The following is a 13,891-nucleotide window of genomic DNA, read 5'->3' as shown; positions in this document are numbered from 1 at the left end:
ATTTGGAAGAATATAAGAATCAAAAGCACGCCTTGTGTAGTTCATTAAAGTATTTCTAATAATTTGTTTGGAACATTTCTGTAGTTTTTAATTAAGTTCTTTGATGTATTCTTTTGTTGAACTGGTGAAAAAAAGTGTTCGGAGAAAACTGAAGTAAGTTGTTTGAAAAATCCCTTTTTGTGAAGCTATATCATAAATTCCTGGTGAAACTCTTGGTCCACGAAATTCTGGGAAATTTGGGGAATTCCCAAATAATTGATCTGTCTCTAAATTTTGAGGAAAATACTTTCAGGAATTTCTGGAGATATTCCTAACATATCTAAAGATGTGATCAGAAAATTAATCTCTTAAAATTTCATATTGCAATCGCTGATGAAATAACTGAATGCTAGACAATTTCAGACAATATTCAAGATTTCTTTGATCTCTTAAATTTTTCCTAAAACCTACTATTTCAGCCTAAGAAATCTATCTGACTCTCTGCAGTAGCCATTTACGCTACCATTAGTTCGCCACTGGTTTTCCATTGAAATAACTTAAGAACGATCATCAAAAATACTACCCGTATTTCTCTAGAAGATTTCCCTATTTTAAATTGTTTCAAGACTTATTTCACGAGTAACCTTTCCAGGTAGTTCACCAGAAGTTCATCTAGGGTGTTTTTTTTTCTGGGCATTCTGTTATTGCCTATTAGTATTCAAACGTACTTACCAAGTATTTTTTGGAAGAGACTTTTGGAATAATACTAAGAAATTCACCTATTATTAGATTCGTACAACAAATCCTACATGCATAGTGTTTTCTCTAGGAATTTCGACCCCCCAGGATTATTCTCTTTATTTTTGTTTTCTTTTATAACTGAATAATTTGTACTAGTAGGTTATCTACGAATTTAACGAATCTCTAATGAAGTTGTTGTAACTTCAATGCCCATCATTACATACAAGACAAACAGATCAAACAATACACGACTTAGCTAAATGTTTAGTAAATTAGTTATAAACTTATTTTAAGGGTCATATGAATACTATGTAAAATCCAAGGATTTGAAAATATTCAATATTAAATCTCTTGAATTTTTCTTAGAAGGTTACGTTTAATTTTCACTGTGTATCATATTTCAGAATCGGGAAAATCTTCAAAATGCTACCGGGAAAATCGGGAAAAACTCGGGAATTTTATTTGCCGCTCTGAGTGGCCACCCTGCGTTTACCCGAATTGAACTTATCCCCAAATGACCCGCGTCCCCGAAACACACCCTTCTTCATTTTATAGGCTGTTCTTTCAAGTTCTATTGCTCCTCAGACCTGCTGAAACACTGCTGAATGAAGAAGGGTAGTAAGACTCCTTCTTTCCATTACTGCTCGTTCTTTCTTGAACCAAATTGACTCTGAAGACTTGTTTAATTATGATCGGTTAACTTTTCAAACAACCTAGTCCTGAGGATCACGAACATGTTGTGGCAAATGATCATTTCAAACAAGAATGTAATGTATAGTTTTTTCGGGGAAAAGGGTCATTCGGGGAACTGACTTTCGGGGAAACGACATTCGGGGAAAAGGAGCACAATCCACCGAGGCACTATGAGCCAAAACTAAAGTAATATATAATTTCTTATGTTTCTGTTTTAGCTCACCGCCAAAGCCGATTTAATCGTCTACAAACGACTAGCCATCAACCCACCAGAGGTGATCATCCCGTACGACCCAGCTCTCCGACGACAGAAGCTCCAATTCACAGCCACAGGTGGTGATGGATCCTACGTTTGGTCCAGTCTGGACAGTTCCCTGCTCTCGGTCACCCAAACCGGACTCGCCGAAACCCGCCTCGACAGCATCAAAAGCGCTGTGATGATCTCCACTGGCAATGGCGAATCTAGCACCAAACTTACGCAGGTTCGCGTTGCACTTGCGCGCAATCCTAAGATTTCCGTTGCAGCGCAGGTTGTCTTTCTGCCTCCGATCAAACTGGAAGTGGTACGGTATAACTTCGAAACGGTGCTGAAGGATTACGTGGCGGTGCATGTGGCGCTCTGGGCCAAGCACAACGGAACCATGAAGGCTTTCACTTCCTGTGAGAATCTGAACTTCGAGCTGGAGTTCAGCAATCAGATCTTCCTGCTGGATACGGCCAAGAACAGTGCCAAGGATGTGCTGGCGGATAACGCCTGTCGGATTCTGTACTTGAAGGCGACGGCAGTCGGGCAGACGAACTTGAAAGTCACCTATCGGTACCTGGAGAAGGTTCTTTGCGATCAGGTCGGATTGAATGTGTTCGAGCGACTGGCCATTCTGAATCCGATTGAGAATGAGGTTGTGTTGCCGATTGGCGCCTCGCGGAATTTGATTTATTACAATGGACCGGAGCGAATTTACAACTCAGAAGCGGAACTACAGAAACGGGTGGTGGTTACGGATCAGAAGAGTTTGGAGGTGGTTCAGGTGGGAAGTGGTTTCTCCAAGGATAAACATATTTTGAGGGTACTTTGCAAGAAGATCGGCGATTTTGAACTGAAACTGGAGGTTTACAATACTCTGAATGCGGTCAATGTGGTTCCATACGTAACGGAGTTTATAACCAAGGTGTACTGCGTGAAGCCCCGTTTCGTGAATCTGTTCACAACGGATAAGGTCAAGACCAGTTGTCCACTGGAACGGCGCCACTCAATGATGCACGTCAAAAACGACAACGATCAGCTTCTCGTAGATATTGAGGTCCTGGACGTTCATAACCGAAAATTGGCTAACATTTCGTCGCTTCTCCTAGAATGGCAGTTCACTCTAGCTGATCGTGAGCAGCTCCTGGATCAAGTTGGTTACGAGCAAAAGACCGAAACGGATCTCTTCGAAGGCGTAGAAATTCCCAAACGAGACTTCCTTCAGACCACTCTTCCAGAACTGGAAGCAAACTTCAAAATCAAGGCCACCGTTACCGAGTACCGTTCGGAAGTCCTCCGTCAGCACTCTGTCAAATCTGAGTCCCCTCACTTCGGTATACAGAAAACTTCCGGAGGACCCCTCGTCAAACCGGTAATCGAAAACGAACTAAACTTCCTGGCCGTGAACAAAACGCTTCTGCCGTATGAGCACCTGACCCTGTTTCTGTCGCGCAGTAACGTGGAACGCATTCGGATCGCCCAAGGCAGCGGATTCTACGACATAAAAGCCTCCGACAGTGGCATCGTGGCAGTCGAATACGACGAAGCCACACGGCAGCTGGTGATCACCCCGAAACGGGTCGGAGAAGTCAAGCTGGAAGTAGCCGATCAGTGTCTCAATACGGAATCGAGCTTCCTGTACGTTTCGGTGGTTACCATCGGACGAATTACCCTGCACGCACCGGATCGAGTGGAGAAAACAAAAACGATTGAGACCATTGCGCGGATCTACGATAGTAACGATCGGGCGCTGGAATTATCGCGTGCCAACCTGGAAATGTACGAACTTAGCCAGGATGTGTATAATCCGAACGTGTTGAGCATGGCGCTTGGGAGCCAGACGCAGCTGGGTACCGGAGAGATTAGGTAGGTTTCTTGAAGCGGAATAATTTGAATTTCAGGAGTTCCTGATTGGTATTGATTTCTTTTACAGATACATTGTGACCGGAATGGAGCTAGGAGAGACCAAGATTGTAGTTAACGCCGGAACAGGCGAGAAGCAGATTTCGAGTTCACCGGTTCCCGTACAGGTAAGTGATAATGAAAGTGTCTTTATCGGAGACTTTCAATCAGCTCTTTCACTTCTCTAGGTCTTCCCGCCGTTGACGCTGTTTCCGCGAAATGCCACCATCGTCGTCGGCAGCACCCTCCAAGTCTACTCCAAAGGTGGTCCCACCCCGGATACCAACATCGTGTACAGTGTCCAATATCAGGATATCATCTCCATCGACTCGGGCTTGGTGTCCGGGTTGAAAATCGGACAGTCCAAAGTTACCGGTCGATGCGTTGGCGTGAATCCCAGTACCGGAGCGCAGATCGTATTCTCCGAAGATACTGTTCACATTCACGTGATTCCGCTGGATGCGATTGAGATTAGGACTCCGCTGAGCCGGATTAGGGCAGGTGCTGTAATGCCTGCGCACGTGTGGGGTTTTCCCGGCATTTCGCCGCTGGTACTAGGTACCCTGGAATCCGTTAAGATCTACTGGTCGACGGACCATGAGGACGTTCTGGATGTTCGCGGAGTTTTTCAGGAGATTGGAGTGGAGTACAAGGAAAAGGATGCCATCGGAGTTCGGATCAGAGCGTTGGCACCGGGTAAGGCTGGTTTGTACGTTACGGTTGTAACCGCTGGAGGTGCGAAGCTGACCGCCAAAACGGAAGTTACGGTGTTTCGCGTTCTGGAGCTTGAATCGCCAAAGGTCATCCGGTATGATTCGATTTTGATTCCCCCGAGAGCCACAGTGCAGCTGAAGGCAAACTTGGATGATGCTGTTTATCAATTGGAAGAAGGCAGCAATGCTGTTGTCAAGGTATCCAAAGAAGGCCTGGTCAAGAGTGGAGATGCTGTCGGACGAGTTCAGATCGCTGCTTCCTCATTTGATCAATCCCTGACGATTCCTGTAGAGGTTAAGAACGTCCACTACATTTTGACTTCGTTGGAAACTTCAAACGTGAAACTACGCCAACCAGAGAATGTCATCCCGCAGGGGTTGAACTTGAGGCTAAAGGTATCTCTTCATGACAGTCTAGGAAACGAGTTCTCCCATGGAATCGAGGAAGTGTCGGCATTGAAGCAAAAGCTCTCCAAACGAGGCAATGTCCTGATTACTACGGGATCAAACTATTCTGTGGTGCTGCAGCTAATTCGTGAAACGTCCGACATGCTGTTGGTCTCCCTCAAGGACAAGGCCGGTGTCAAGCATGGTGAAGACTACCTGAAGTTGGTGGTGGGTGAAACGTCGACGATCTTTCCGGAAAAGACGGTGTTTTCGGTAGGTGACATCGTTTGTTTCGAATCACCCTTATTAGGATCGCTGGCCGACTGGTCTAGTTCGGATGAAGGCCTGGTACGGATCGACGCGGCTACTGGAGTTGCCAAGATCGTATCTTCGCGTCGTGTGATCGCTGGAGGCGAGGAAAAGGTTTACATTAGTCATGGCGATCTACGATCTGGAGGATTGCGATTCGGCATCGATGTCCTTGAAGCGGACCACATCGAATTCTTCAAATCCTACGACGTTTTCAATGGACAGAAATACCGCGGACACTTGGTGATCAAGAATCATCAACAGCTGGACAAGTTCGTCAACATGATCGCACATAATGTGTCCACTTGCGCGGAAAACGTCGAACGATCGTTTTCCAATCTATTCAGTTGCAAATTGACCTCGAAGCAGAATCCCTCTTCCGGTATTCTGAAGCATTTCAAGACCGTTCCGAGCTTTGATCCTTCCATTGGAGCGTACACTTGCGACATCGATCTGGTCACGTCTATCGAGGAGGTAACCAATCTGATCAAAACCAACGAACTCAATGTTGAACTGGAAGCGCGGCTCCTCGGCAGCGGGTTGTCCGATACGTCAACCCTCAAAATAGTGCCGGCGGTCATCATCGAACCGGAGGCCGTTTCCATTGAACAGGTTGGAACCCAGATTGTTACGGTGAGCGGAATGGACAAGGTGTTGCAGAAGATCGAGGTGTCTTCGTCGAACCCCTCGCTATTGGAGGTGTCCATGGTGCAGAAGGGACCGGGTTCCATTCAGTACAAGCTGCGCCTGCTCGGGTCGTACTCGTTGGACTCGGTCGAGGACCTTTTCGTTGGTATCAATTCACCGCTCACGCTTCAAAAAGTTAAGGTTAGTTTATTATCCGTAAAATCTATTGATAACAATATATAATATTGAACCTCTTTTACTTCCCAGATTCCAATTCAATCGCCATTGGTGATGCGCAAATGTGCTAGTCAACCGTTGTACAACGTACCAAGTATGTTCCTCAACTATGTCAGTAATTTCGGGCTGGTGATATCGGCCCTCATCGTTCTGGCTGCCACCGTGTGGGGTAAGATTATCATATCGCTTTTAGACCAATTTAGGAGACTAATTTCTAATTATAACATTTCTATCATTCCGGCAGTGTTCGTGTTCTGCTTCCCGCAGCGTCAGAAATCGGTGGATCCGAATGCAACGCGTAAGTTTCCTGCGAACCTGCGTTTGTTTAACCTCATAATACATATCCCGATTTTCTCTCTGTTTCTCTCTACAGTGCTCTTTTCGCCATTCAAAGCCGATAACAATCTGTCCGGCTACCAGGGTGGTGCTGCCGGAGGAGCGCGACTAAATGCGAATCCGTTTGCCAGTCCGGCACATCGGGGAGGAGGACCGGCGGCCAACATGGCCTCGCCGGCGTCACCGTATGTCGGTCCAGGTAAGTGAGCGTTTGAACTTAATTATGAAAAATGTTTAAAACAAGGACTATACTAGGGTATCGGTTCCCGTGAATGAGCGCGTATGAGAACAATAAGAACAAAATCAATCTGCTCAGTAACAGTAATCGCTTATTTTAGAGTAGGATGCATTTGGGAACGTTTCTTTCGAAGTTCCTCTTAAGATTCCTTCATATTCCTGGACTTCCTTCCAGAGTTTCATCCAGAATTTCAACCGATATTTTAGAGGTCTTTGCGGAATTTCTCCCAGAGTCCTTCCCGATATTTTTTTTTTGTAAATTCTTTCAATATTTAGGTCTTCATTTATTTAGGTACTTTATCTTCAGCTAGAGCTGTACAGATATAAACTAATTGAAAAGATTCCTTCCGGAATTTTCTTCCGAGGATTGCTGAGAGCTATTCTGCCCATGATCGCATAGTTGTCCCATATGAATAGGAAACCCAGCAAAGATGGGACTGATATGCGATCATAGGCAGTATTACTGTAGGAACCCGAGAGAAATTTGAGGAGAAAACCTGAACAAAATCTCGGAAGGAGTCCAGGTAAAATTCGCAATAAGCTCTGTCAAAAAATATAGGAAATCTGTTGGTTGAAGAAATCTTGGAAGCTCCCGGAGAAAATCTCAAGTAATTCAGCAGCAGAAATTGTGGAACAAATCCGCGGAAGGGTGCCGTTCGATACACTTTGCGCGGGGCACACGCTGCTACGGCTATGAGGGCACAAACAATTCGAAAAAGATAATTGTTCAATTGATTTGTATTTTGCCATGTGTCTCCAATCTCCTTGTCGTTTCAATTTTACTGAGAATCTTGGCTCAATGCAAAACTGTTTTCAAAACGTTTTAGGGAGTTTCAGTTGGGGGGCCTAGGGGGTCCCCGGGTTCTTTTATTCTTTCATAGAGAGAGGCATTCCAGGAGGATTCAGATGCGTTTCAAAGGGTTTTAAGTGCGTTTCGTGAGGTTCTAAGAGCATTAAAAGCAGAGGCGACGCGTGGTCTAATGGGGGACCTGTTCAACATTGGGAATAAATTCGAAATTGGTATTCGACACACTTCTGGAAGAGAGCTGGTATTTATGCAGTATTGAGAATTACAAAATTTGTACATATTTAATATGTATTCCAAAACTGAAAGTGGTGCACTTTCTGAATAATCACCAAATCTCAGATTTGTTGATGCCAAAATAAATTCGTGTCCGTTCGATCACCAACGTCAATCGTTTGAGCTTTTCATGGTACATACAGTCGGAAGAAAACTTTCGTCAAACAACAAAATATAGGAATTAATCCGTCACATGGCCATTATGTTGCTGTGCTGTCCGTTTGACATGATTGACGAAACATACAATCATCAAACTAAGTTAAAAATAAGAAAGATTCTGAGAAGAGTCTTGACCGATCTAATCCTTATGATCATCTGGGTTTATTTGGTTAAATTTTAAAGCCATTCAAAATTAGTTTTTCAGTTTAAAAATAAGAAACTGTGGTGCCATTAGTAAACTTACGAGTACAAATCCATCCAATTTGAAACCAAACTATTACGGCACCGATTTATTCCATTCTTTTAACTCACATCCAAAAAATACAAATATAAGAAACAAACAAACAAACAGTGCTTCAATCTTTTGTTCTGAGTAGGATAAAAACGGTAGCATAATGCTTAATGAGGGAACCAATACCCTATTACAATTGAAAATAAACTGATCCAGCTATAGTTTTCTTGCCAAATATGATGTGCGCAGTCGCGAAACAGAATATAATTAAATGTATGTTGTCCAATCAATACAAACTAGATCGGCTAGGACATGTTTAATAAGAACTGCATTTATGTAGGTTACACAATGATCGCCAAATGAAACCACAATCAGCTTCGTAGTAGGCACTTCCCAGCCAGCACGCTTGGTTGGTTGGTGCGCAAGCCACGCGCATTGAAAGCTAGCACTGATTACGGTGAGAAGCCTCTCTTTTTTCTTCGTTTTTCTCTCTCGTTCAAGCCGGTGGGTTGAACACGATGAGAGACACCGACGCCCAGCTGCATGCAAGTTTACCGCGCTTTTTTACGCAACACGGTAAGAGTGGCTCACACAGCGATATGCTGGTTTCGCAAAAATGGTTCTGTTGGAATTTAGTTGTCATCGTAGAGCGTTTTTTTGATTTTTGGACAAAAACATTACTACATTGATATAAAACGATTTTTGTTGAAATCCGTTTTCTGCGGAAGCTCGGCGCAAGCATTGTCATGTGTGATTTAGAACTCAATCGTATGTAAATCATTTTTAGCGTTAAACAAAAACACGCACGAGAGCCTCGTAGCACTTGACAGCAAACGTTGTTCAAAGTCTCTCGTAGAACGGGTTGATCCCATAGTGGTTTCGCAGCGCGGTGTCACGAACACTAATGCAAATCTACTGGTTGAAAATATGCCCATTTGATTTTGCTGGGAACAGCTGATCTTTGTTTACTATTTTCAACCAGTAACTCAGGTGGTGTTCGTGTAATGCAGCGTGTACGTACACGCAACACCACTAAAAGCAGAAACCACTATACACTTACACCTCCAGTCGTATATGAACATCCGGCATATTGCAGTGTGTTGGGGCCAATGAGAGTATAATGGAGGTGTGGAAGAGATGCTTTGTGTGCGTGAGATCCGTGTTTGGTGCAAAACATGTCACTACTACAAGCAAAGTGAGCTCCCATAAGAACGCGTGTCAAATAGTGACGTCACTATTTGTGTTTACATTTTTCTTTGCTTACTAATACATAGCCATCTCTTCTTCTTCCTCACCTGTAATATACTCTCATTGTGTTGGGGCGTTTTTATATGAGAGCTAGTTCAACAGAAGAAGTTGAACACTACGGTGTGGTGTGCTTGTTTTGCTTCTCGTTCGCTTCACGGTGGGTGGCTGGGCGACTGTTTTCTAGTAGTGGGATGGATGGTACGGTTATCCCTCGATTTTGTGTTCCAACAGGGATGCATAATGTATTAAAATCTTGTAAAAATGTATATTTTTTTTTAGTTTCTGTGTTAATATAAAGATTAATCCACATAATTTAGGTTTAATTAAAATTGCAGGCTGGTAGAGTAAAATGATTCTAGATTATTTTCTTTCAAATCGAATACCTGTGCAATGAACAGGTTGAACACGCCGACGAGACGCCTCTGATTAAAAGGGGTATCACTGGCGTTAGTATTGCCAGATACCTACTGTTACTCGTTTCTATTCCCGCGTGTGAAATTGTGCCCGTTGAGGACAGACTTGTCCTGAAAAGTGCGCCCTAAGGGGTTTTGATATTTGATATTTCCATCCTCTGCTCCTAACTGATAGCAAGTTGCCTGAAGATCTAACGATTTTGGAACTGTTTTCCTATTGAAATATTACATCTGTAATAAGCAAATGGAGAACCACATCCCAAATAGCTACCTGGTCGTGATGAGTCGCACGTTGCCCATCAGGGGGCATTCAAAAGGTTTCTGGAAAGTTCCAGGTATTTCAACAGGTTCAGGAACGTCTCAAGGGTGCTCAGAAGGTTTAAAGAGTGCTTCAAGCGGATTCCAGTAGATTTCTTTCAAAGGAATTTCAAAGGGATCAGGGCGTTTTAAAGGGTTTCTCTCTTTTGTGAAACAGCTCTACAGGGCTACCCTAAATTCCTAAAACGCTCTTGAAACTCCATGAAACCGATTGAATCCTGAGACGATTCGAAGCCTTCCTTGAAACTCCTTAAAGCGTCCCTTCGTTGAAACTCTCCCGCAATCGTTTGAACTCTCCTGAAACCCCGTATAGCACGTTGAAATCTAGAAAAACTTCATGTAATTTAGAGATTTTTTCAAGGCACTTTTCGAAAAGTTACAGCTAGTTGACCATTTTTTGGAAAGTGAAAATTGTCTATCGCCCTGTATAACACTCATGTATAAGTTGATACCCATCGCAAAAATAGCACAGTGCCAATCTGTCATATAAGTCTATAAGTTATGCAACCAAGCGAACAGTGTCGCTTCTTCTTCAGAGTAATTAACACACATTTTATCACCTAAAGTACGGAAGTACGAAAACCCTAGAAGAGTACCGTGAAAATCCCTGAAAATTCTTAATTGAAAAAATGCCTTAAAGAAATGTTTGGTAAAAGTTGTGGAAAAAAATCTTGAGCCTAGGATTTTCTTGAGTAGGATTTTCTGGAAGTACCGTGCGAGCACCATATTATAGACAGCTCCATATTCTGAACAGTCGGCTAACGCAAAATAGATTTTTCTTTTATGAAGCATATATTGAATCGAGAGTTGAGGTATTAATTTTATTAAGCCCCTCTATTATCCAATCGTTACAAAACATATCGTTTTTGACTGAACTGCGAACGTAGAGAATGTGTTTGTACATAGTAAGTAACACTATGTGTTCAGAATTAGGACCACGGCTTCTTATGGTGTCCATAATTAGGAACACGTCGTCCACAAACAAAAATATGTCTAGATCAGAGACTGGAAGTTATTATAAGATTTAATTTATTTTATACATTTAGGTAGCTAGACAACAAACACACTTGAGTTTAATTTCGTTTCAATGAGACACTTTCATGCAACATTTGAATGAGTCACTTTACTGTCGTGAATCGCATATCTGTCCCATTTGCATAGGAAATCCAGCAAAGATGGGACTGGTATGCGATTCACGGCAGTTTATCTGTTTGACACACTATTCGAGTCTTTCTTTTCAATTCGGAAAACGTTCTCATTCATCGTAGCACTCGGTAGTCTCTCTTCGGGGTGGCGTTGCTTGTGCTTCACCCGGCAGAGCAGTAGTGTCTCACTCTTGCGCGTTAGTCTCTCAATGGTTACAGGCGCCGGTTAATTGGATTTAAGCGGTCGAACTTGTGTGCCTTTTTCATACACAGGGAAAAATTTCTACTCAGTGGCTGAGTTGGTCTTACTCAGAAATCGAAAAATCCTTTGTTTTCTTACTCAGTTTCCGTCAAAAGTGGGACAACCCATTGCCAATGGGTTGTCCCACTTTTAGCCGAAACTGAGTAAGAAAACAAAGGATTTTTCGATTTATGAGTAAGGCCAACTCAGTCATTGAGTAGAAATTTTTCTCGGTGTAAAACATAATGATCATTCTATTGGCGTGCACCACTATTTGGAAAATTGTTTTAAATAGTGTTTTTAGCACATTGAAATTTTTCAATGACCCACAATTGAAACGAAAATCCAAAGTGTTTCACTTCAATTTTCAAACACACTTGATTCGGTAGCAATAATGAACGAGCGTGTTGCAGTGTGAGTTATGAAGCATCGCAGCAGTCCCGTCGCATGGGAAACGATTTGCTACAGCTTTCGTGCGTCATGTTTTCCTTTCGAAATTGCACGTCCCTGGTAATGTGGAACATTATCTCTAGCAACAAGAACTTCCATTTATTTTAGTGTTTGTTGTGAAATTCCCTTAACCGTTCAGAATATGGGTACCGCACGGTAGTTCTAAACAACAGTTTAGAAGTTGTTATTTTTGAAACTAATTTCTAAAACATATTAGTTGATGGAATTTAGTATACTTTAAGCGAAATTTCTTCATACGCTTTTCGAAGAATTTCCAAAATTGGGATTGTTATTTTTTTTTTCAAGAATGTCGACAGTAACAAAGTAAAAATTCTTATGCAGTTTCAATGCAATGTTTCAAAAAGTTCTTTATTTTCTTCAAACTTTTTTCCTTAAGGAAAATTGATTTTATACTATATTTCTACCTACAAGATATTCCCTACTTTTGTCGAAATTTCTTGAAGACTATTAGTCGATAAATAATAGACTTTCGTTCTAAATTCGATTTGAAATCTTGTCCCTAGATATCTCGGAAATCTATCAAAATTATTGAAGCTGCTCTATTTCTGCCAGAAGTTCAGCCAGAAATACGTCTAGTATTGCCACCGCAAATTTCTCTTGAAAGTTTCTTCTAACAAAATTCAACAATTTTTTTCGTACCTTGTAGTTGTTCGTGTATGGAACATTAGCTGATTTGTTCAATTTACTGGATTTATTTTTATGTGTTCCTGCAATTATTTTCTAAAACCTAAAAAAAAAATCTCGTAAACGAGTATCCTTGAAGTCAACTTAAATTTCCTGAAATGTCCCTGAAAACCCTTGAAACGGAATGAAACGTCTCTGAGACCTCTAGAAACGCCTACAATACTGCCGTGTGCAGCATAGCTGTCCCATAGGGCAGTTCAGATTTTAAATATGTTAAAAAATCAAAGCTCCCATATGTTCATTACAATCCTTTTTGCAAAACTAGAGTCCTGTCAAATTTTCAGCCTTTTCGGTGGTGATTTAATGGTGGCCCAAAAGCAAAATAGGTTTATATGGGAATTATTATGGAGAATTTTCAAAAAAGGTTCTACGCGCTATAGAGCAATAACACATGGATGAAGTAATAGGGTCAAAGCCAAATTGAATTCTTCACATCTCAATGATGAATGTTGCCGAAGACCGCAACTCGTTTCGACTCATAAAACAGAAGTTATTAATCAATATTCATCCATGCATACTTGAACAGAAGACCACAGCTCGATCGACAGTGTCATCATAGTATGCGTGTTACCTTCTTGCACACCTTGCAGGACATCGTGTATACAGATGCGTATTCGAGTGAGAATTTGTTTAATATATTTTATCCTGAATGTCGAAATGAGTTCCGGTCTTCGGCAACATTCATCATTGAGATCTGAAGAATTCAATTTGGCTTTGACCCTATGACTTCATCCATGTGGTAATGCTGTACAGCGTGGAGAACCTTTTTTGAATATTCTCCATAGTAATTCCCATATAAACCTATTTTGCTTTTGGGCCACCATTAAATCTCCACCGAGATGGCTGAAAATTTGACAGGACTCTAGTTTTGCACAAAGTATTGTAATGAACATATGGGAGCTATGAGTTTTTAATATGTTTAAAGTCTGAACTGCCCTAGCCCATGTTAAAAGATTTTCCCATAGAATATGAGAAAACTATCCTGTATACGTCAGAATATCCCACGAAGCACCCTTAAGCTCCGCCTAAAATCCACTGAAACTCCCTGAAATCCCCGGAACGCCCCATGTTCTCCTTGAATTTCTTAATGTTGGGATCGGTAGCGAATGAATGCATGAAGAATTCTGCTGTTTCAATCCGTTTATGGTTCTGGCTATGAGTACATACATGAGTTGTATAAATCGAGAAGGCACGGTAAAGACTGGGTATGCTGCGCAATACAGATCCCATATCCCATTGTGATCCACAAGCCTCTGCCCAGCAACTCCTATCCCTACCTCCTCGTGGTACCGGCCGGAAACTACGAGCAACCTTAGGGAAGATCGGGTAACGAACCCCGGTGGGAACTTTGGTCGTAGGCTGACAGGCAAGGGGGGGGGTCTGCTTTTGCAAACCTGAGCGTCTGTTCTCCTGGAGGACCGGCTCACAACAGCGTCTGATCAACGTCCAAGTGCCAGGGAAAGATTCCAAGCTCAACTGTGCACTATGGTCCTC

At 42.3% G+C, this 13,891-nt stretch overlaps 1 protein-coding gene across 1 annotated transcript in view; it reads left to right on the top strand.

Annotated features, from left to right (window-relative positions):
* The first annotated feature begins 1,608 nt into the window (after positions 1-1,608).
* Positions 1,609-13,891, top strand: part of LOC109414723 (nuclear pore membrane glycoprotein 210) — a 28,329-nt gene continuing 16,046 nt past the window's right edge. The window contains exons 1-6 of the mRNA XM_062843585.1: positions 1,609-3,523; positions 3,591-3,687; positions 3,748-5,796; positions 5,863-6,001; positions 6,077-6,130; positions 6,206-6,367. Coding sequence (XP_062699569.1) covers positions 1,851-3,523; positions 3,591-3,687; positions 3,748-5,796; positions 5,863-6,001; positions 6,077-6,130; positions 6,206-6,367 — 4,174 coding nt within the window. The 5' untranslated portion in view covers positions 1,609-1,850. The remainder of the gene's footprint in view (positions 3,524-3,590; positions 3,688-3,747; positions 5,797-5,862; positions 6,002-6,076; positions 6,131-6,205; positions 6,368-13,891) is intronic.

Source organism: Aedes albopictus, unplaced genomic scaffold, assembly GCF_035046485.1.
Source record: "Aedes albopictus strain Foshan unplaced genomic scaffold, AalbF5 HiC_scaffold_313, whole genome shotgun sequence".
Lineage (NCBI taxonomy): Eukaryota > Metazoa > Arthropoda > Insecta > Diptera > Culicidae > Aedes > Aedes albopictus.
Note: the sequence above shows the minus strand (reverse complement) of the source record. Positions and strands in the feature narration are given on the sequence as shown.